General features: G+C 45.9%; 2 protein-coding genes across 4 annotated transcripts in view; both read left to right on the forward strand.

Moving 5' to 3' along the window:
- LOC132447965 (voltage-dependent calcium channel subunit alpha-2/delta-4-like) overlaps positions 1-3,539 on the forward strand; it is a 16,781-nt gene extending 13,242 nt beyond the window's left edge. For both annotated transcript variants that reach the window (XM_060039028.1, XM_060039029.1), the window contains 3 exons: positions 1-19; positions 953-1,030; positions 2,021-3,539. The exon at positions 1-19 is cut by the window's left edge and continues 102 nt beyond it. In XM_060039028.1, the coding sequence (XP_059895011.1) occupies positions 1-19; positions 953-1,030; positions 2,021-2,116 (193 nt within the window). In that variant the 3' untranslated portion in view covers positions 2,117-3,539. The remainder of the gene's footprint in view (positions 20-952; positions 1,031-2,020) is intronic.
- A 1,130-nt stretch (positions 3,540-4,669) lies between these two features.
- On the forward strand, positions 4,670-21,668 carry cpsf6 (cleavage and polyadenylation specific factor 6). 2 transcript variants are annotated; one of them, XM_060039014.1, is made up of 11 exons: positions 4,670-4,826; positions 6,482-6,691; positions 8,090-8,193; positions 8,787-8,932; positions 9,399-9,620; positions 11,790-11,879; positions 12,918-13,425; positions 14,328-14,443; positions 15,954-16,104; positions 16,317-16,558; positions 21,018-21,668. In XM_060039014.1, exons 1-10 carry the CDS (start codon positions 4,767-4,769, stop codon positions 16,534-16,536), a joined length of 1,827 nt encoding a protein of 608 aa, XP_059894997.1. In that variant the 5' UTR covers positions 4,670-4,766; the 3' UTR covers positions 16,537-16,558; positions 21,018-21,668. The 2 variants fall into 2 exon arrangements, with proteins under 2 accessions (XP_059894997.1, XP_059894998.1); XM_060039015.1 differs by having other exon boundaries at positions 16,350-16,558.
- Positions 21,669-21,671: the final 3 nt, after the last annotated feature.

A 21,671-nucleotide genomic window follows, 5' to 3' on the forward strand; every position in this document is an offset into this window, starting at 1 on the left:
CATGGAGGTCAAATATATCCTTCCTGTGTGTGTGTGTGTGTGTGTGTGTGTGTGTGTGTGTGTGTGTGTGTGTGTGTGTGTGTGTGTGTGTGTGTGTGTGTGTGTGTGTGTGTGTGTGTGTGTGTGTGTCTGTGTGTGTGTGTGTGTGTCCTCACGGCGCTACAGTAACTCAGGGCAGGGTGTGTTGTGGGGAGAGAGGAGAACTTCCTAACTTTACCGGTCATTGCACCGCAGTGTGAAACAGGCCTGTGTCTCGGATCCCCCCTCACGGCGAGACTCCTCTTCGAGACTGAGAGCAGGGAGGTGGATAAATGAAAGAACATCGGAAGACCCTTCAACAATGACACTATCTTCTGGGAGGGGGGCTTGGTTATGTAGCTTCATTCAGTCATTGTGCAGGTCTAGCAAAGGATAATCTGGGGTTAAAGACAAAATGATGAACATGCATGAGACAGCCTGTCCAGGATCAGGGTATGGATGAAAACGAAGAGAACCCTTTCTACACCACAGCCGCAAGGTGTAACTGGGGAATGACTACCAAGTTGTCTTTAAAGGAGAAGCAAACCCCCTGACCCTGCCTTTAAGAAACGTGTTTTTTGGGGGTTCATTCTGGGGCTGCGGTGGCTGCCGCCCCCCCCCCCCCTTCAGTTCCCTTTCCATCGCCAGACGACAGGTGCGTCGCATTAACACCCAGTTACCGTATCAGCCAATCAGAGGTCAGCAAGCAACCCAAAGCAATCTACAACAGGTCCTAAATATTGAGCCCTTTGAGACTGTAATGGAGATTAAAGGGCGGTACAAATTAAATAAAATAGAATTGAGCTGAATTGAATCCCAGGCGGTGTTGGGGATTGGTTCTCCTTCATGTAAACATTCACAACACGCCCCAGGGGGGAACAGCCTCAGGGGAGCAGCCCCTCTCGGCCTCTTCCTTGACCCCGCTGTACATAACGCCTCGGTGAAGTGCAACAGGATGAAGTCACAGAAGGTCCGCCGCCGCCCTGAGTCCTGCCACGCCTACCACTCGCAGGTCAGAGGTCAGCCCGCCCCCCCCCCCCCCCCCCCCCGTGGGGGTCGGTGTGTTACCCCCAATGTGGTCACAAGATATTTTTTTATAATATACATTTATATTCATTTCTCTTCAAACTTATATTGTATTTTATTCAATTTTTATTTGTTTGTATTTTAAGCGCAGAAATTAAGAGCATGTCACACAAACAATTCACTGCAGTGACATCCTGAGTGTGACGAATAAAAACCTTTGAATCTTGAGATGAAAGCTGTTTTCAACGCTCTACCTTTTACCTTCTAGTGGAGGAGAGCTAATAAACCCCGAAATGTTGGCCCAATGGAGCCAACATGACATATTGTACCACCGGAGGTTTGCGTGTGGTTAGCCGTTACCAGCCATTTTGAAAATCTGCCTCTTCTGACGTCAGTGTGGGCGTGTCCACCTAGATGTATGACGGATGGATCAGTCTCATCTATGTGATGTCAGAAGAGGCAGATTTTCAAAATGCCGTGTAACGGCTAATCACACTCGCACCTGGTGGTATAATATGTCACCTTTAATCTCCATTTAGGAGAAGCTTTAATCAAAAGCGATTTAGAGTAAATTCAGACAAATGTCAATCATTACTGAGGAGGTGGGGGACAGATATTGTACTCAAGGAGGCTGGGGGTAGGGTTTGGACAAGGCAAGGCAACTTTATTTATATAGCACTTTACATACACAAGGCAAACTCAAAGTGCTTCACGTAGAAACATCGTCATAATATAAAATAAAATAAGGAAACAAAGATTAAGTTAAAAGTGCACAATAAAGTGAAGTTATAATATAAATTACATTAAAAAAATGAAAGTAATGCAATGAATTTTAGATTTAGCAGGGAGATCAAATGTAGATCTCTACTCAGTATTTTCAGGTGGGGAGTTGAACACCTGGCCAGCCGTTCTACTGCCATGACCCTGACCCAAGCTTCAGGACTCAAACTGATCTGTCTCCCTCATGCGTTCTCAGGAGAACGCCAAGGACTGCGGCGGGGCCTGCGTCATCTCTCTCTCCGTGTCGCTCTTCCTCCTCTGTCTCTCCTCCTCCACGCTGATCTCTCGATGACCGGGGTCTTCGTCGTCTGGTTCGGGCGATATCGTGCCATGTCACACCTTGGACATTGTTTACACTGCAGGTTACTATGAGACTTCTCCCACCGGGGGATGAACTGAACCGTCCTTCGTGGATACGTGCATTTCCGGTCCGCCGTGGAGGAGCTGCCGTCAGTCAAACATTGGGAACGGGACGTGATCACCCCCTGCTGGAGAGACAGTGAAACAACAGGTCGGGTTTGAGATGATGTCCTGAACTGAAGGGCAGCAGTGCTCCGCTCTGAAGCCCGTGAGGGGATCAGAGACGATCAGACGACTGGTTGCAGCGGCCTTTGAATGTAAATAAATAGTGATCATGGCACCCAGTCTCCCCGGAGTTTTACACATTGTCCAATCAGCAACGACTTGCCTCTGAGGAAGGAGCAGCCACTTCCTGGAGGAAGTGGTCTCGAGGCATGCTTTGTATATGATTTGCTGTTGTTTGCAATTACTTCTGCATTCCTTGGTGGTCAAGGGCTGGAGGCTCAATCCTTAGAGTAGGATTCTGAATTCCTTTGTTTTTTCTTTATGTTTAATAGAAATACTGTAGTAAAACGGCTCAGATATGACCACATTGGCAAGGGCTGTGGGGTGACACATTTTTAGCAGCAAAAAATATGAATCAGCATATAATTATTGCAACAAAAAAACTCTTGATAATGTCCATCCCTTTAAAAAAAATGTTGCTGTCTGTCCAAATGTCTGTCTGTGGGCCAGTGTGCATAGTGAGCACAGACATTGAAACCCCTTTAAAACATTGTTTTGGAAAGAAATATATGATAATTTACATTTTTTTTCTTTTTTTACATCTGAGCAAGACTGAATGTATGTGTGCAGTGTGCACTCAGTGGCTCAATGCATCTAACGGATTCCCCTGACATATATGATTATGGAGCAGTCTTTACAACTCTGATTCTGATTGCACTCATTCATTATTGTATGTCTACTTGCATGTTTTAAACATAAGCGATTTTGGGCTACAAGTGGCAACCTAGCGCTTTAAAAAACAATAGTCATGAGATTTTGTACTTGCCTAATTTAATTTTGCATGCATTCAGGATTATCTGATTTCACTCTTAATTTATCTGGAATGTGTGTGTGTGTAACAGAGTGTGTGTGTGTGTGTGTGTGTGTGAGCGAAAGAGACATGCATGTGGCGTGCATGTGTTTATGCTAGTGTGTGTGCATGTGCGTGCGTGTGTGTGCGGATGTGTTTGTGGTAATGCAGGTGTGTTTCGTGCAGCAGGTAGTTCATGCGCTGCATAATGTAAACCTTCTGTGTCTTGCTGAGAATACAAAAAAACATGTTTCTCTTTCTGCACCGCATTGTATAATTTTACTTTAAATGTAATTCTTTGATTTAAGTCTGTATTAAGAAGTAAATTGGTTCCCCATTATTTTGTGAGTGTTGTGTTTGGTTTTGTAATGCACTGTTTGACGTTTTCATTATTGATACCAATACCCAGCTAGAAATACCACATTTAATTGAAACTCAAAGTAATGCTTAAAGAAATAAGAGACCTTCTGTTCGTCTTTTCTACTTTAATACTTGTAATCTATTGCTGTTGTCCACTTGCATCTAAATAATTTAAATACCTCATATACTTTTTAATCTCAATCACAATGTTTTTTTAAATCCAGGCCAGATGTTATTTTTCAGTTATTATATGATTATATATGTATTAGAACTATAGCTACAAGCAGCATTATAGGGTCTCCTTGGTTGATGTATAAGGGAACTACACTCATGAGTTGGAGTCTTAATAGAGTTTAATTGTAATCTCCTCCCATCCCCTCCTCCTCACCTCCCCGTACAAACGTGAATGTCACCTGAATGCAAGATGGAATAACATCGATCATAAAACCAGCACGGCTCAACGTCTGGTTAGAAAAGTGTAACTCGAAAATAAATATGGTAAAAGAGTGATGAAGCCTTACGGAGGCAATAAGCTCAACACAAATGTGAAAGTATTAGTGTCAACTAAACAGTTAGATCAATGGATTTATAGTTCGGCTTTTGGACTTATTTTTCTTTGACAAGGGCAGTCAAGATTGGGTCACGCCATGGGGAGCTGATTCTGTTTATTGCTGAAAGGTTTATGGGATAAATTATGCCGTTTTCCAGTTGAGCCTTCTCCAAAGATTGATGCAGACTTCCCTGCCCAGGCTTGATGTCCTACACCTTGTTCGATGAGCACTCAATAACAAGCCCATATTCATGAATGGTTTAGCTGCTGACTCTTACCCTAACCCTTTATTTTGTAATAACAGACGTCTCACTACATTAACTATTCACCAGAGGATGGTTTCCATGCGTCCCAGTGCCTTAAATTCTAGATGTCCCTAGCACTAGGTCAGTAGGATACGGGGTCAAACTGCTGGTCCGTTTTCGGAGTTTCGGTCCATCCTTTTGGCCTAATTTAATCAAAATAGCAGGATGAGGAAACACATTTACATAAAATCACTCTGCGCAGTAAAAGGCATGTCATTGTGTAAAGTGAACACCTCACAGTGACCGCAGGGGGAGCTGGTGGGCTTGCTCCGTCCTCATTGTGAGGCTGTCTGCAGGCGGCGCACCAGACTCCATAGGCTCCGACCGCACGGCGGAGAAGGCGGCGTGGAAAATGGCGGACGGTGTCGACCACATCGATATCTACGCCGACGTAGAGGAGGAATTCACACAGGTATTCAATAGTGACTTCGGCGAAACGGGCCATGATGTATCATCAAGTTCATTATTCGCGTTGTTTGGACTCTTTGTAATCGTCTGCGGGTTGTGATCTCGGACTAGACCTACTAGCAGAGGCCGCGACTGTCGTTTTATCCTCCAAGAATGGGATTAATGGCGTGGAAATAGGAAGATACGATCGGTTATCTGCAAAAAGAAGCATTTTAAAAGCGAATCCCGTAATTGCATGGCGGAACTTGGTCATTGCAAACGTAAGGAGGTCCCATATGTTGTGTAACGCGGCGCCTCGCTGAAGGCCTCCGCCGCGGCGTGGCCTCCGGTGGCGCGCTACTGCCGCTCCATTGTTGTCCGCCTCCGAGCTGGTCTACGGAGGTGGGATGGGTCTAACTGCTGGAGACCAGGGGTTTGGCATCAAAAAATAACACCGGTGTTGCTTTGACCCACTAGTTTGGTTGATAATTGCTGCGTAAAGGCGCACATTGGCCACTTTCTCGAGTGTTGTTAACGCTTCACCTTTCGGGACACACCCCCGTCTCAGCCATGATAACTTATCGTTTGATCTGTGTTTGTCCTCTACAATAACTTAGTACTCGATCATAAAAATACTGCAACCACGACATGGATGTGTACTGTGTTTAGAAGTGTTTTATTAGCTCTGTAGCACTGATCGGCTCGATCATGTTGAATCCAGTCCATACATCCTGGAAGTGGTAAGCTGTGGACTGAGTTTGTTACGATTCTGTATGCATGCACTTCTAACTTAAATGATTGCATTTTAACATGGTGAACTATATACAGTGATGCAACCATAGGTTGTATATATTCGTGTTTTAGCGAATACACGAGTTACTGGCAGTCTTGGTTCGGCGCAGAAGTGCAGACCGAATCCTTGGATATTGGCAGGATATCGTTCATAAACTCAAAGATGTTTGCCTGATTTCTTCCAAAAGCACCAGACACAAGGCTGATTAGTTGTTGTCTCGATTCAATAGTACTCTTTATTAACCTAAATAATACAGCGGTACTGGACTTGGCAGCTATACCAACGCTGTGATTCAATACCGTCAAAAATAATAGAGACGCTTCTCTCTATCAATTATTTTTCCGACTAGTCGTATATTATATTAGGTTATGCATTTTGGCCACTTTTCGAAGTAGGAATATAATTAAGTAGATGCATTTGGTGTTGTATTGTGGTTGAGACTGGCCTGGTAGGCGGAGCTCCTATTTTTGTATTATAACAGCCCGCCTGAAATCTTCTGGCATCGAAACTGAAAGTGCTATTTAAATTAGCCTATCGCTACTGTGGTGGTGCATTTGAATAATCACACATTTTGATTCAAGTTGATTCAGTTTGAAAATAAATATATTTTTAGTTTCGATATAGGATATAAAACGGATATTCAAGGACATTCATAGCGATCTGGCTCAGGGAACGAACTAAAAACATGTCTTTGCTGTGTATATCACCTAGGAGACAGGAATTGCCAGAAGACTGCGCTTCAAAGCCCTGTATTTATTATTCGGGAGACGATATGTATAAAATCTGAGCAAAACATATCCTAGTAGTTTTGGAGTACGTCCAACAAGTGCTTCAGAGGTTCCATTCCCATAATGCCTCACTCCACTTCCCACCCTGTCTTCTACTAGGAAACGGACTACCCCGTCCACGAGCAGATCGACCTGTACGATGATGTCATCTCCCCGTCGGCCAATAACGGCGACGCGCCAGAAGACCGCGACTACCTGGACGCCCTGCCGGCCCCAGGAGGGGCGGAGGGTGGGAAGAGTGCCCCCCCCAACGTGGTCTACACCTACACGGGCAAGAGGATCGCCTTGTACATCGGAAACCTCACATGGGTACGTCCATAAGTTCACTAAGGCCATCTTTATACATAGCAGGGTATTCAGAGACACAAATATCCCCCCCCATCAGCTTTCAAAAATAACATCGTGCACACCATAGTTTTCAAAAAAGTTGTCCTTTACATCAACCCGCGTTTATACGCCATCGCCATCTTCACAATTCACCGGCTCTCTTTTTGATGAATAATCACTGCGCCGTTCATTTCAATGGGAATCGTGACGGTCTATACTTTCAACATAAAGTGTACATATTTATAATTTGGTCTAGCAAATGTTCTTTTTGCGATCATTCTGCGCGTGCATCCGGCGTGTTGATAAACAAATAATCCCCGATATGGCGCGAGTTTTGTTCGTGTGGACAGACAGCGGGCGCTCACATGACGTTAAGCATTTTCCGGCGCATAATGTGACGCTTGAGAACCTAAAAACCTGTTTCTCCCAGTTCACACGACGACACATAACCGGCGTTATCAGTACTCGCCACTTTGGCCGGAGTTTTTAGAAATCATCGTTTTTTTCTGTGATTAAAAGCTGGGTTTTCGTGTGAATGAGAGGCCAAACCGCGTGGAAGTATCTGCGTTTTCCCTTCGTGTAAACGGGGCCTAAGTCAACCACACGACGGCCATTAAAGTGTTGCATTGAGCCCATTCATGGTTTACCCTTACACAACATTCACCTCGTGTGGACAGACAGTCTGCAGGTCTTTTTTTTCATTTTTTTAATCCAGTAGCACCAGAAAACAGCTCTGTGCAGTCGTGTGCTAACGCGTGTGACGCAGCTAGGGGTGAACGAGGGGTCGCACAGCTGTGTTTACTTGCGGTGCAGTGTGTGAATGTAGTTTGCTTTTGATGGCATGAAGGTGTGCAGTTGTATCGCCGCCGTTTTGGATAGCAACTTTCTCGGAAAGAGGGAATGCCCGCTTTTAGTTATCAAACAGGGAAACTACCTTAAAACCAACGTTTCAAAAACATGGCTGTATTAAAGAATGACCACCCACTTATCCTTATCTCCCCAAAGTTGAAGGAATGATTAATGACAAGATAATGTGATTAAATGTAATTGCATTGTATTCAGGCTTCAATCAGTAGTACCAAAACAATACCCTGTTAACACACTTGATGACTAATCTCATAATTATCTTATCAACTGATCTGAAAAAGTATATTGTTATAGATTTTGTCCGTATCGTCCAGTCCTTGCATCAGCATTCCACACTCCCCTCTATATTGTATGGCTTGACCATTTTTTTTTATTGAGGCTAGTCTTTCCATATTTCATAAAATGCCCATTTGTATGTTTGGCATCGGACATTTGTTCAATGCGTCCCAGCGTTCAGTCGTTTCACTGTTATGTGCCCATCATTTAACTGATGTATTTTCTCCTCACCAACAGTGGACAACAGATGAGGACCTAACAGAAGCCATCCGGTCGATAGGCATCACAGACGTCCTGGAAATCAAGTTCTTTGAGAACCGCGCCAATGGCCAGTCTAAAGGGTGAGGTTCCACGTTATATTCCATAACAACGAATATAGTTGAGAGCGTATACTAGCATGTAACCTCACAGCCATTGCACTCCACTTATACAAGAGGTGGCATCCTCAAAGATCTTTTTGGGTTTGGTAAATTGTATTCACAAAGACTGTAATGTGTTCACAAATGGATATTAATTGTGACGACTTTATAAATGAATATGAGTGTTTAAAGGTGACATAATACCCTCTGGTGTGAGTGTGATAAGCCGTTTTGAAAAGCTGCCTCTTCTGACATCACTAGTGGGCGTGTGCAGCTAGATGTATGACGGATAGTTGAGCAACGTTTGCTACAGTCCACCGGGTAGGCTGGTCTATCCAGAACACATCTATTTGGACACACCAGTTGTGATGTCACTAGAGGTAGAGTTTCGAAACTGCTTGTTATGGCTAAGCACGCTCACACCTGGCGGTATAATAGGTCAACTTTAAGTATCCACACAGTGATTACCTCGCGCCCTCCCCTCATCGGGGAACTCCTTCCATCATGGAGCCTCTGCCGGGTGCTTCAGCTGTTCCTCCACAGTGTTGTGACGCTCGCTCTCTGCCTGGTCCCAGGTTCGCCCTGGTGTGTGTGGGCTCAGAGGGCTCGTCCAGGAAGCTGATGGAGCTGCTGTCCAAGAGGGAGCTGCACGGGCAGAACCCCATCGTCACGCCCTGTAACAAACAGTCCCTCAGCCAGTTCGAGATGCAGTCCAGGAAAAGTAAGTGGCGCTCCTGGGGAAACCACGTCCGAAGGCCCTGATGTGCTATCGGTCAACAATGCCACGCGAATTATTGAGTCTCGTCATGCCTAGTGTCGTAAAACAGCCCACAATTTACAGCGACTATGTTGTCCCCTGTCCAAATGGACTCGTTCTGTGGCCCATAAGAAAGGGCATATTTCCGTTTAAGTATATCAGGGCCTTGAGGTTCACACTGAAAGCAGAAGCTTTCTACTGCCATTTGCAGAACTGGAAATAGTCCGTTTGTACTCGGTGTGTTCTCCACGTCTATCTCCGTCTATCTCCGTCGGCCTGCGTCACTGCGCTGGTCGCCGCGCAAAAACCGCGTTCCGCTAAAACCAGACGCAGGCCTCACCTAAGATGGCGGCTACGCGTGCGCTGTTACCACGACGACCCGCTCTGAGAACGTACATGCAAGTTAGTTTGTTTTTTTTCTCCCCTCTTGGCCCCCCAGGAACGCAGTCGGGGCAGATGTCCGGGGAGGGCAAGGCCGGCCCCCCCGGTATTGGCCCTCGCGGCGGCGGCGGCGGCGGTGGCGGCGGCGGCGGTGGCGGCGGCGGCTTCCCCATGGGGGGCCGGGGGGGGCGCGGCCGGTTCCCCGGCCCCCCCGGCGGAGACCGCTTCCCGGGGCCCCTCGGCCCCGGGGGCCCGCCCCCACACTTCCCTGGTGAGTGTTCCCCTCGGCCCGGCTGTGCCCGGCCTCCGGTTCACGTCAGGGCTTCTTCAACCATGGGGGGTCCGTCCGACCGCGCACAGACGACTCTGAGCCACTAGGGTGTTCTGAGTGTGTTTGTGTGGTTCGAGTCCCACGGATACACTCGGATTGTCTTTTGTGTCCGGAGGTTAGAGCTTAGATTGGGCCCAGAAAATCGAGTCCAGTCCAGCCCAACCTGACCCGGCCCGTGGGTCGGGTCAGGCTTGGGCTCGATTTTCCCACGGGCCGGCTCGGGTCGGACTCGGGCTCGGGCAAAAAGTTAGTTTTGGCATAACCGGTTGTAATTTTTTATTTTGAGGCGGCAGGGGGTGTTTTCGCAGCTAAATGTAACCAATAAAGTATTTTGTAATCCAACTTAGTTACTTTTATAATCAAGTAACCTGTAAAGTAACTAAGTTACTATTTTAAGGAGTAACTAGTAATCAGTAATCAGATTACTTTTTCAAGGTAACTGTGGCAACACGGCCCCTGACCTAACCGTAGTCCTTGCGTATCGTTGAAGGGCTCACGTCAAGGCCACCAGGCGGGGGTGTAGACTGATCCGTCCAGCGCACATCTAGCTGGACACGCCCGTCTGTGATGTCACTATGGCACAGGGAAGGAATGATGTTCAGACGGCTTGTACCGGCTAATCACACCCCCCACCTGACGGCACGACATGAGCCCTTAAAGAAATTGTAGTTTGCTCTTCCTGCATTGGTTGTCTTTTATTTTTACTCACAAGATTTCAGTTTCCGCCACCATATTCACTCATTCACTAATTTCTGGTCTATAAGGGGATGCGTTTTAAAAGATTAGCGTCTTTGTAAAATGCATCACTTGGACCCTGTCCCTTACGGAGCCCTTACCACTGCCTCACTGCATGGCTGACTGTACCTGCTCAACCGTCCCTATTCGCCCTTCGTTTCTTCCCCCAGCCTCTTTAGGCATTCAGATATGCTCTGTTCTACTCTTAATCTTGTTTTCTAGCTACTACCGTCTTGGCTACCACCCATGACTTCCTCAGTTACAACTGCTATCTTCCGTACCTTCAACTACTCTCTTGGTTACCTCCCACTACTATCTTGGTTACTTCCCACTACTCTCTGTTACTTCCCACTACTCTCTTCTACTTCCCACTACTCTGTTACTTCCCACTACTATCTTGGTTACTTCCCACTACTCTCTTTGTTACTTCCCACTACTCTGTTACTTCCCACTACTCTCTGTTACTTCCCACTACTCTCTTCTACTTCCCACTACTCTCTGTTACTTCCCACTACTCTCTGTTACTTCCCACTACTCTCTTCTACTTCCCACTACTCTCTGTTACTTCCCACTACTCTCTTCTACTTCCCACTACTCTGTTACTTCCCACTACTATCTTGGTTACTTCCCACTACTCTCTTTGTTACTTCCCACTACTCTGTTACTTCCCACTACTCTCTGTTACTTCCCACTACTCTCTTCTACTTCCCACTACTCTGTTACTTCCCACTACTATCTTGGTTACTTCCCACTACTCTCTTTGTTACTTCCCACTACTCTCTGTTACTTCCCACTACTCTCTTCTACTTCCCACTACTCTCTGTTACTTCCCACTACTCTCTGTTACTTCCCACTACTCTCTTCTACTTCCCACTACTCTCTGTTACTTCCCACTACTCTCTTCTACTTCCCACTACTCTGTTACTTCCCACTACTATCTTGGTTACTTCCCACTACTCTCTTTGTTACTTCCCACTACTCTCTGTTACTTCCCACTACTCTCTTCTACTTCCCACTACTCTCTGTTACTTCCCACTACTCTCTTCTACTTCCCACTACTCTGTTGCTTCCCACTACTCTGTTACTTCCCACTACTCTCTGTTACTTCCCACTACTCTCTTCTACTTCCCACTACTCTGTTACTTCCCACTACTCTCTGTTACTTCCCACTACTCTCTGTTACTTCCCACTACCCTCTTTGTTGGAGGGGGGGGCGCCTTCATAGAGATGTAAGCGTGGGTTCCCTCCTCTTTGCCCTAATCCCTTTAATGGTATTCCTGGCTTGTTGCTGATTGGCTTGTGCCCCTTCAGCGGGATTGGCCAGCTGGTCAGAGGGGAGTTGTGACTAGTGTGCTTTCTGCCCCTCCCCATTAGGCCAGGGGATGAGACCAGATGGCCCTCTGATGGACATGAATTTCAATCCCTTCGCGCCCGGTGGCAGGGACGGGAACTGGAGACCCAGAGGTGAAGCGCCTCCACTGATCACTCCGATCGCCTCTCTCTTCACCTCCTCCCCCCCCAGCTCACCCTGTCTCTCACATTAAACGCCCCAGCGCATCAAGCCGGAAGTCGGATTCATAAGCTAATGCTCTGCATTTATTTATTTAAAATACAACGATTTTTAGGTTGTAACTAGTGTAGAACATAATTCTGCTGCAAGGGTTTAAATACCTTCCTGAAACTCCCCAGCTCTTATTTGTGGTCAGATCTTACGTCGCGAATCACAGACGATCTTTTAGCAGATAATCAAAACGTCTCTAAACCAGGCTCCGTTTTATTGTCGGCTCAGCAGAGGCTTGTGGAACTCAGATCGTAGATACTGCCGTCGTACAGTTCGGCTCTTGTTTGAAATGCGTTTTATGAGAGTGTGTTTGTGACGACGGGTGCATGTTTTAAACTGAAAACGTTCTTCATCGGGAACGAGCCACCCAGTGAGTGTGTCCGATCAGTCCATGTCTCAAATGCATTTTGCATTTGAGACATGAGCTCATGAGACGAGTCATGGGCCCAATCCCATTTCTACCCCTTCCCCTTACCCCTCGCCCTTGTGTTGAAGGGGCTAAGGGTAAGGGGGGAAAGGGGATTGGTCCTAACTCGTTCGCCATGAACGTGTCTTCATTTTTTTATTTTTTTACTTTCCTTAATCGCCGGCCACACGTGTCCCCACACTGTGCTGTCGTATTAACGTGTGTAACTACTGAACCATCGCCACCATAAACACATCTTCTGTGCTGAGGACGCCCCTTTAAGTTCTAGAGCATGCGCCCCCATCGGTACCTAGCCCAGGTGTTAGTCTACGGTTCTGGCTGGGTGATGAATGAATGAACGAATGAATGAATACATGAATGAATACATGAATGAATGAATACATGAATGAATGAATACATGAATGAATGAATACATGAATGAATACATGAATGAATGAATACTTTATTGTCATTTTTTTTTGCCAGAGCAGTGAAATGATCCGATTAACCCGGCTCTTTGTGTTTGGGTTTGCAGGCGGGATGCAGGGTCCCCCCCGGCCCCCCCTCGGGCCCCCCGGTCCGCCCGGCCCCCCCGGACCCCCCCCTCCAGGACAGGGCCTGCCCCCCCCCCTCTCGGGACCCCCCAACCGCAACGACCGGCCGCCGCCGCCGGTGCTCTTCCCCGGGCAGGTCTTCCAGCCCCCCATGGGACCCATGCCCCCCGGCCCCCCTCCCCCGGGGTACGGGCCCCCGCCCGGCCCCCCGCCCCCCCAGCAGGGGCCCCCCCCTCCGGGCCCCTTCCCCCCCCGCCCCCCGGGGCCCCTCGGACCCCCCATGGCCCTGGCCCCGCCCCCGCACATGCCGGGGCCCCCGCCGGGCGGGCCCCCGCCGGCGCCTCACGTCAACCCCGCCTTCTTCCCCCCGCCCGGGAACAACAACATGCCCCCCAACGACAACCGACGGCCCCCCGGGCCCAACGACCCCTACGGGCCCCACGGGCCCCCGCCGCCCTACGAGCGGGACTACGGCGGCCCCGGTGGAAGGTAGGCGGGGGCGGGGCCACCTATAGACCTTAGGCCCAATCCCATCTCCACCCCTTACCCCTTCCCCTTCCCCTTACCCCTTCCCCTTACCCCTTCCCCTTACCCCTCCCCCTTGTTTTGAAGGAGTAAGGGGTAGAGATGGGATTGGGCCTTAGGCCCAATCCCATCTCCACCCCTTACCCCTTCCCCTTCCCCTTACCCCTTCCCCTTACCCCTCCCCCTTGTTTTGAAGGAGTAAGGGGTAGAGATGGGATTGGGCCTTAGGCCCAATCCCATCTCTACCCCTTACTCCTTCAAAACAAGGGGGAGGGGTAAGAGGTAGAAATGGGATTGGGCCTTAATGTATGTAATGTTTACCATCAGCAGCGTTCAAGAGCTCACGAGAGAGGAGGCCTACTAGTTTGATCTTTTATTTATTTAAAAGGGACGGCGTACATTAATCGACATGTCCATTGCATAGGACGTGTGAATGTACCAGATTTAGGCCCGATCCCATTTCTACCCCTTACCCCTCCCCCTTGTTTTGAAGGGGTAGAAATGGGATTGGGCCTAAATTAAACAAACGGTTTTTCATCGGTAGTCCCTGGAAACTTGTTTGCCATGTACAAGTCTGACATTTAAAAAAAAAAAACATATTACTTTCCTTAATCTCCAGCCACAAGTGTATCTACATTGGGCTGTTGTATTAATGTGCGTAACTGTTAGATTGGATTTGTATTAATCTCTCGGTTTCAAAATGATTCCCCAAACCAAGTGCGCCCTTTTATTGTATCGTTTAACTGAATACGTTGAGCCCTCCTATGAACGCGCGGTGCTGTGGCGTTCTTGCACACGGCCTGTTCGCCCGTGCCGTCTGATTGGTCGGTGGTTCCTTGGGTTAACCGGTTCTCCTTGTTGCGCAGGGAGATGGAGGTGTCTCGGACCCCGCTGAGCGAGGCGGAGTTCGAGGAGATCATGAACAGGAACAGAGCAATCTCCTCCAGCGCCATCTCAAGAGCCGTGTCCGACGCCAGCGCAGGTGAGAGGACCCTCCGTTGATCGAAGCCCGTGACACGCCACCAGGTGTGAGTGTGAACAGCCGTTACAAGCCTGGGATCGATCGGGGATCGATGATCAGTCTACCAGCCTACCCGGTGGACTAAAGCAACTGTTGCTCATCTATCCGTCATACATCTAGGTGGACACGCCCACTTGTGGCCGTGTCCACCTAGATGTGTGATTTTCAAAACGGCTTGTATCGGCTCACCATACACACACCTGGTGGTATCTCATGTCACCTTTAAATGGTTGCATACCGGACCTAACTGGTTGATGACTCAGACTACAAGTGGATTTGCATGAATATCATCTGCGGCCACTCAAAGAACATTATATGTTAAATTCACTTGAGCACTGCAAAGCTTAGTTGATTAATTGATCAGTCGATCGATTAATAAATCTCAACAAATACTGATAATCGATGGAAGTCATTTATTGAGTAAAAGTGCTTTTGTTTTCTTGTCTGAAAAGGCACACTGATTTAAGATATCACTTTGCACTCTGGTAACTTGTGACAAGCGTACACATTTTCAAAAGCATCCGTTTAATTGGATATGATGCAGCCCTAGCTCACATCAACCTCGGTGTGAACTAGGGCTGTCAACGAATATTCGAAGTTCGAATATTCGTTCGAAATGTATCCAAAAACGCGAATTCGAACGTGAAAATTAATATTCGAATGTGAAAAAACACTCCCGCGGTACAAGCGCCTCTATCTGCTTTGTGAATGAGCCTCTGTCTGTTCGCGATGTCCCTCATAATATTCGAATGTGAAAAAACACTCCCGCGGTACAAGTGTAACAGACTAGTATTGTGAAGAGCGAATGTATTTTTTCCGTACTTGGATATAGGTATTCCAGCTCGGCTATGCCATTCAATAAGCATCCGAAGTAGAGCTCAGGGAGCTAGTAGTCTGGCTGGTGAAAGCTGCTATAACGCAATATTCTCTGCAAAGTCCGAGACAGCTTTTTTTTCATGAATCCGAACGGTGCGTAGTGCTGGCCCTTTCGCTGGCATGGTGGAAGACGTAGGCGACATGCATTTTTTTCTTTATCGATTTTAATAGGCCTTCTCGATAAATGGTAAGCAAAGCAAGGAACGTTACCACTAGCATACTTTGTAACATTCAGAAGCGGGCGTCTTCTTCAGATTACTATAGTTTGCGCGCTTGCAGGTGTGGTCGTGAAATGCAAGCGATACAAAGTTGTGGCTTTTCATGATTAGGCCTCCACATTACTGGGCTGTTTATAGGATATACTAATTTGAACCATGGTTTTGTCGCATTATTGACATATTGACGGCAACTGCGTAAAATAGGCAACCAGATATTCGAATAGTTCGAATTCGTGATTTTTTTCCAAACGAACATTCGAATGTCATTTTTGAGCAATTTTGACAGCCCTAGTGTGAACCTGAAATGACTCGAGGACTCTCTCCCTCCTAACGACCGGCCTCGCCTTAACATCCCGTTGTGTTCTCCCCGTGTCCAGCGGACTATGGCAGCGCCATAGAGACCTTGGTGACGGCCATCAGCCTCATAAAGCAGTCTAAAGTGTCTGCAGACGACCGCTGTAAAGTCCTCATCAGCTCACTGCAGGACTGCCTCCACGGCATTGAGTCCAAGAGCTACGGCTCTGCCAGGTAATAAACCCTGCCGGGACGCCCTCCTTCCATCAGACAAATCATAAATTAAGTTATGTTAAACATACGCATATTATGTGTTTTTATGCTCTAGCTAAATGTTGAAGTTGATCAATGTCCCCACTCTTTATTCATTGTGGGGAACAGAATGTAGTGTACTAACGTGATGCCTGACTAAAGGAAAAACAAGTCTTCTTAACTTTCATTCACAGTGCCCACGCACCTTTTTCTTTTGACAATGCCAGACGTGAGCGCTCCCGGGAACGCGACCACAGCCGCTCTCGGGAGAAGAGCCGGCGGCACAAGTCCCGGAGTCGGGACCGCCACGAGGACTACTACCGCGAGCGCAGCCGCGAGCGCGACCGCCACCGCGAGCGCGACCGCGACCGCGACCGCGAGAGGGAGCGCGAACGCGAGTACCGGCACCGCTGAGGAGCCTCGCCGGGCGGGAGAGGTGTGTACGACCGTCCATACCTGGGGCCTGCCGCCCGCTTCCCCCTTCTTCTCTTCCATTCCAGATGTGTTTCTCTGTCGGTCTGCGCTGCGGACGGCCCACAGGCTGCGTCCCGCCGCCGGCCTCTCCGGGGGCTTGTGTTGTGGGGGCCGTGCGCTGTGGCTCGGGCGGCCGATGGTCTTTCTTTGCTTGCCCGCCTCAAAGCCCCCTCCCTCACACCCTCACCTCACCGAGAGGCAATTGGTTAAAAAAAAAGACCTCGGACAAGGTGATGGGGGGGGGGGGGGGGGACGTGCGTGTGTTTGGGGGGGGGGGGGGGGGGGGGAACGTGCGTGTGTTGGGGGGGGGGGGGGGGGGGGGGGGGACACGTGCGTGTGTTGGTGGTGTGTGGATGCGGGTCGCTGTAGAGTCGTTAGTACAACGACTTCTCGGTGAGTTGATGTTAAGTCTCCAGGAATGGTCTCGGCTCTGATTGAAGGGTCCCGTGTGTTGGGAGGGGTATGCAAGCAAAGAAAGACTCGGGAGAACAGGATGGCTACAGGTAAGTCAAAGGTAAGTTTTTGCTTGTACCATATCCACAGTCTTTCTGTATGTCCAGAATGTTTTAGATATTTATTGCAATGTCATGTATTTGTTGCCGTTGACATTTCTTGACTTGTGAAAGTATGTATTTTAAAGGATGGGTGCAGGTTTTTTTTGCCAACCAAAACCCCATTTGCCGTGGACTGCCATGGTTGTAGTAAGGTAACAGATCAGTGGGAAGTCAGAATTCAAAGCCCTGACTTTCCCGTCACAACACTGGTTTGAGGAAATTGTAGTCATAAAAGCGATTAGCAATTGAATCCACCCATTTTTTTATTTTGCGGCTACTTCCTTTAAAAGCAGTAAATATAAGATCTTCTAATGTTTTGAATGGGGTTTTAGTTGCAGAGTAAAGAACCTTTACTCCAGTCCTTGACTGTAACAACTTGATGGCTGTACTATTCATAATAATCTTGCCTGTAGAAATTCACAATGTGGGTACATTCTGACTTATACACTACAGTTCACAATGGCTGGGAAATCTTAAAATGATTTACAAGACATAAGGTCAGAGGATGAGTAAGAACCTTGTGTGTTATTTAAAGTGATGCGCCAAGATGTCTGTAAATTTCGTCTTACACAGATTCAGATTTGTTGTTTAGTTCCACATTGATCATTGTGCGTCCAGAAGGGGATGACCATGCAATTTCCTGTTCATGTGTGGATCTCCGCTTCTGGGCATATGATGATTATTTGGAATTGAACAACCCGTCTGGATCTGGGTAAAACCGATGCCAATTTCGTCTTCAATCTCAGCTTCTCCCTTTAGGGAAGAAGATAATAGATCATAACCATCTAGCATTTGAGTCAGGCTCTTGCTGTAATCATTAAGTTATTTGTGTAACATATTATTTGCCGGTTTAATGGCGGGGGGGAAATATTTTAAGATTTGCCAGCCGAACAGAACTGCCTTGTCCCTTGGCTTTAGGCAATGTGCATCAGCCTTGTGAATCTTTGTTTAGGTCATATTGGTATTAATACGATGAGCTCTTTATCTGCCTCTTGGACTATTGGTGTCATTAAGCAATGTTATGCAATATTTAGGTTAATGTGTTTTTAAATGTGATCCTACCACATTATCCACTGCATTGTAAATTTGACACTAAAACTCACTCAGAATATATTTTTTATTAATGTATTGTTGGGGATTGGAATTTATAGTTTGTGTTGTTCTTTGTACAGAAGGCTAGAATTTCACAGGCATAGTGCTAAGAATACAGATGAGAATATAATTGAAAAAAGACTGAAATGAGAATCTGTGTAGTTTCATGAACCAGCAAAAAAGTTGTAAAATAATAAATGTAAAGGCAGTCAAGGGATTTTTGAAAACCTGATAAATAGCAATTATATTGTTTGTTGCTTTTGACAATCAAGTCCATCTTAACATGTACAATTTGCCGGAAGCCTTTCATATATATACTGATAAGTTAATATTCGTATTTCTGTAATTGGGCCTGACAATCTGCTTTTGTCTGTTGCGTATTGTAGCTTTATTGTTGTCGTTTTGTAGCGTATTGGGACTCTGCTGCCATCATTTCAGTTAAACAAGTTCACGTCCATTTCAAAGTCAGTCAGGAAGTCTTAGGAAACGTAAGGACTTGGTAAAAGTCAAAATGTTGGTCCCTCTTATCGTACTTTGCAATCAAAGTTGAGGCCATGGAACATTAATGTGGCATTTCATGATGATCTGTCTTGATGTTGGTTCACATTCTGTATATAATGGAAAGGACAATAAAAGGTATTGGATGAATTGAAAAAAAACATAAATTGTACTGCAATTATAATTGTCTGTAGCGCAAGGGTTGGTCAGTTTATTTTATTTGTGTATTCGCTGTTGGCTGGTAATTGGTGTTCATTTCTAAAAGGTGCCAGGTTAGGTGATGGTCATTCTCAGTTAACACGGGCCAGTCTTATGTTGGTCTCACTGGGTAGGTTGCCATTACTTACATTGACACATAATAACTTATAATAAACGGCAAGGATATATCTTTTATTTAACATCTGTACAATAATTGGCTCATATCTCACATGATTGTTGATGGAAAATCTTTAGTGAAGAATACCTAGCTGATCAGTTTTTTCCAAGTCTATATGATCACTGGTATGTTTCGTCTGTTGAGGTCCTTATCACTGATTATCACATCCAAGTTATATATTCAACATTACATCCTAGTTGTGTAGTTGCTGAAGTGTAACTAACTGTAATGATCAACAACCTTTTTTATGGGTTTATTCCTAAAAGAAACGTTTCTGCATGCATGCATTATTCTTGTATGTTTATGTAATCAAACACATTTTCTTCCTCACAAAGTTTGTGTTTCATGTTTATGTCCGTCTCCCTAATCCTCAGTCTGTTTCTATAGTTATGCGGAGCACTGTTTTGTACCCAGATGAGTGACTTGATGCCTTTTTTCAGTCTTGTGTGTAGGTGTGTTTGTCCTGGGGGTCGCTGATTAATCTCATTCAAATATACCTTTATTGAACTTACCTGGGGCAAACGGGCACAATCTTATCAGCTATGGAGACCACTTTATCTGGGTGTATTCTCCCCACAAAAAAAGTTTGTATTTAACGGAATGTAAAGATGTGTCGTATGAATATTGCCTTCATCAGGGAACAATGTTTCTGAATAGGGTTAAATTAAATTGTAGATAAAGAAGGAAGACATGGCAGTAAGACGGACATTGAAAACATTGGTTTAATATCTGACAGGATAATAACGTTTGGCCCTGGTTCGTCGACTACTTATATATTTTGTCCTTTTTCTGCTTTGTCACTTAAATAATTGACATGCATTGGTAAGAAATAATTTGTGGCGAATGTTTAGCATAAAGGGAAAGAAAATGATTCTGGTTTTTGTTTGAGTTAGTTTTATAATCTCTGACTAATACAATTTGAATTGATATTGAGTGACTTAATGGGCAATAGGTTTGGAGTTTAACGGGTATCCCACCTCTAGAACGTCACTAAGTTGAAATCAGACAATTTAAGATAATCATAACAATTGACAAAATTATAATTGGACAATGAAATTGTAATAAAATGTTTGGGTACTCTAAGGTAACCTTTCATCGCAACTTTTTAAAGTTGAATGTGAAACGTAGAAAACCTTGTGTGCCATGCATGCAGAAATAAAACAAAATAAGGTTCCAATTAAGGTACTAACCACAAATGTTAAAGTTCAAAAACAAAAGATGTTGCAATATGTCTTGTGTTATGAAGAACCCTACCTAGGGATTTATTTTTCATTGTTATACACAAATAAATAATTAATTTGAAGACGACGTTGATTTGTCAAAATTGTTAATTGAACAGAAAAAAGCTGAAAACCAAATCCCCCCCTATCAATGGACTCTTGTTAATGTCCACAGTATTAAATAAGAAGTCCTTAAAATAGTACCAATACGACACCTTTCTCATGATGACGCCTACAGATAAAGTAAACCTAAAGCAAAGCTAGTGGCATTTTGAAGCAGGTTCCACTGCCCTGACCTGTGACGACTGAACATGTACATTATTATTCTAATGTGTCCAAAAAGACATTGGCTGAAGTTCAGATGTGCATGACGACTTATTTATCTGTGTCTGTTCAAGGGTAGGGGGGCTATACATACTCAGTCATTTACTTTTCCCAATTTCAAGTCTAGCAAACTCGAAACCATTAAATATAAAATACAATTGATCTTGAAGTCTTTTTAATTCTAAACCTAAAGGCACGTCACATTTTCACATAGCTGGCTGATCGTGTATCTCCCCCCCCCCTCCCCTAAATTCTATGGCTGAATCCATTTGTAGTCTAGAGATGCAATGTGCAGTGTATTTGAATGTTGGGCTTCCTCGAAACCAAACTCCACCCTCCATTTTGAAACCTTTTCAGCTTGCAAGGATCAGGGATGGAAGGATTGGGACAAGAGGAAGGATTAGCACCACGGCACCACATCAGCCCCCTGCTCAGCATGGCTGAACTGGAGCACAACCCCACCGCCTCCTCAGTCTCTCCTGCATGCATCTCTGTGTGTCTGTCCATCTGGTCGCCTTGCTCAGAACGGTGGTTGGAAAGCCCCCCCCCCCCCCCCCCCATCCCCCCCCTCCTCGTGTGTAAGGCTATATTATCTTAAGATCTATACTCATGGCTACTTAAGTTAAAGTAAAAAAGAAAAAACTTTCCACAAAGCCCTTTTATTTTTTATGATGTTTTATTTGAAATCTAAAAGATAAGTACCTGTGTGATTCTTTTTTTTTTCTTTCTTGTTTTTTTGTGCAAAGTACCGAAAACATTGACGAGCCTGCACGATGCGTTAAAGTAAAGATGAGCTTGTCATGCTTGGTTTTCTTTTCCCGCTCTTTGTCTTGCTGACCTGTGTACATTCGTCGGTTTCTGAATTGTTTTTATAGGGTACCAGGTTTTTTTTGGATCTCTTCTTTCCTCATTCCCGTCGATTACTTTCATGGTTAGGATGATGTTTGTAAATGTCTCTGCTTTTGATGATTAAAACTAGATTGTGTTGTAATAAAACTGTTTACTGTGGTC

This window comes from Gadus macrocephalus, chromosome 19 (assembly GCF_031168955.1).
Source record: "Gadus macrocephalus chromosome 19, ASM3116895v1".
Classification (NCBI taxonomy): domain Eukaryota; kingdom Metazoa; phylum Chordata; class Actinopteri; order Gadiformes; family Gadidae; genus Gadus; species Gadus macrocephalus.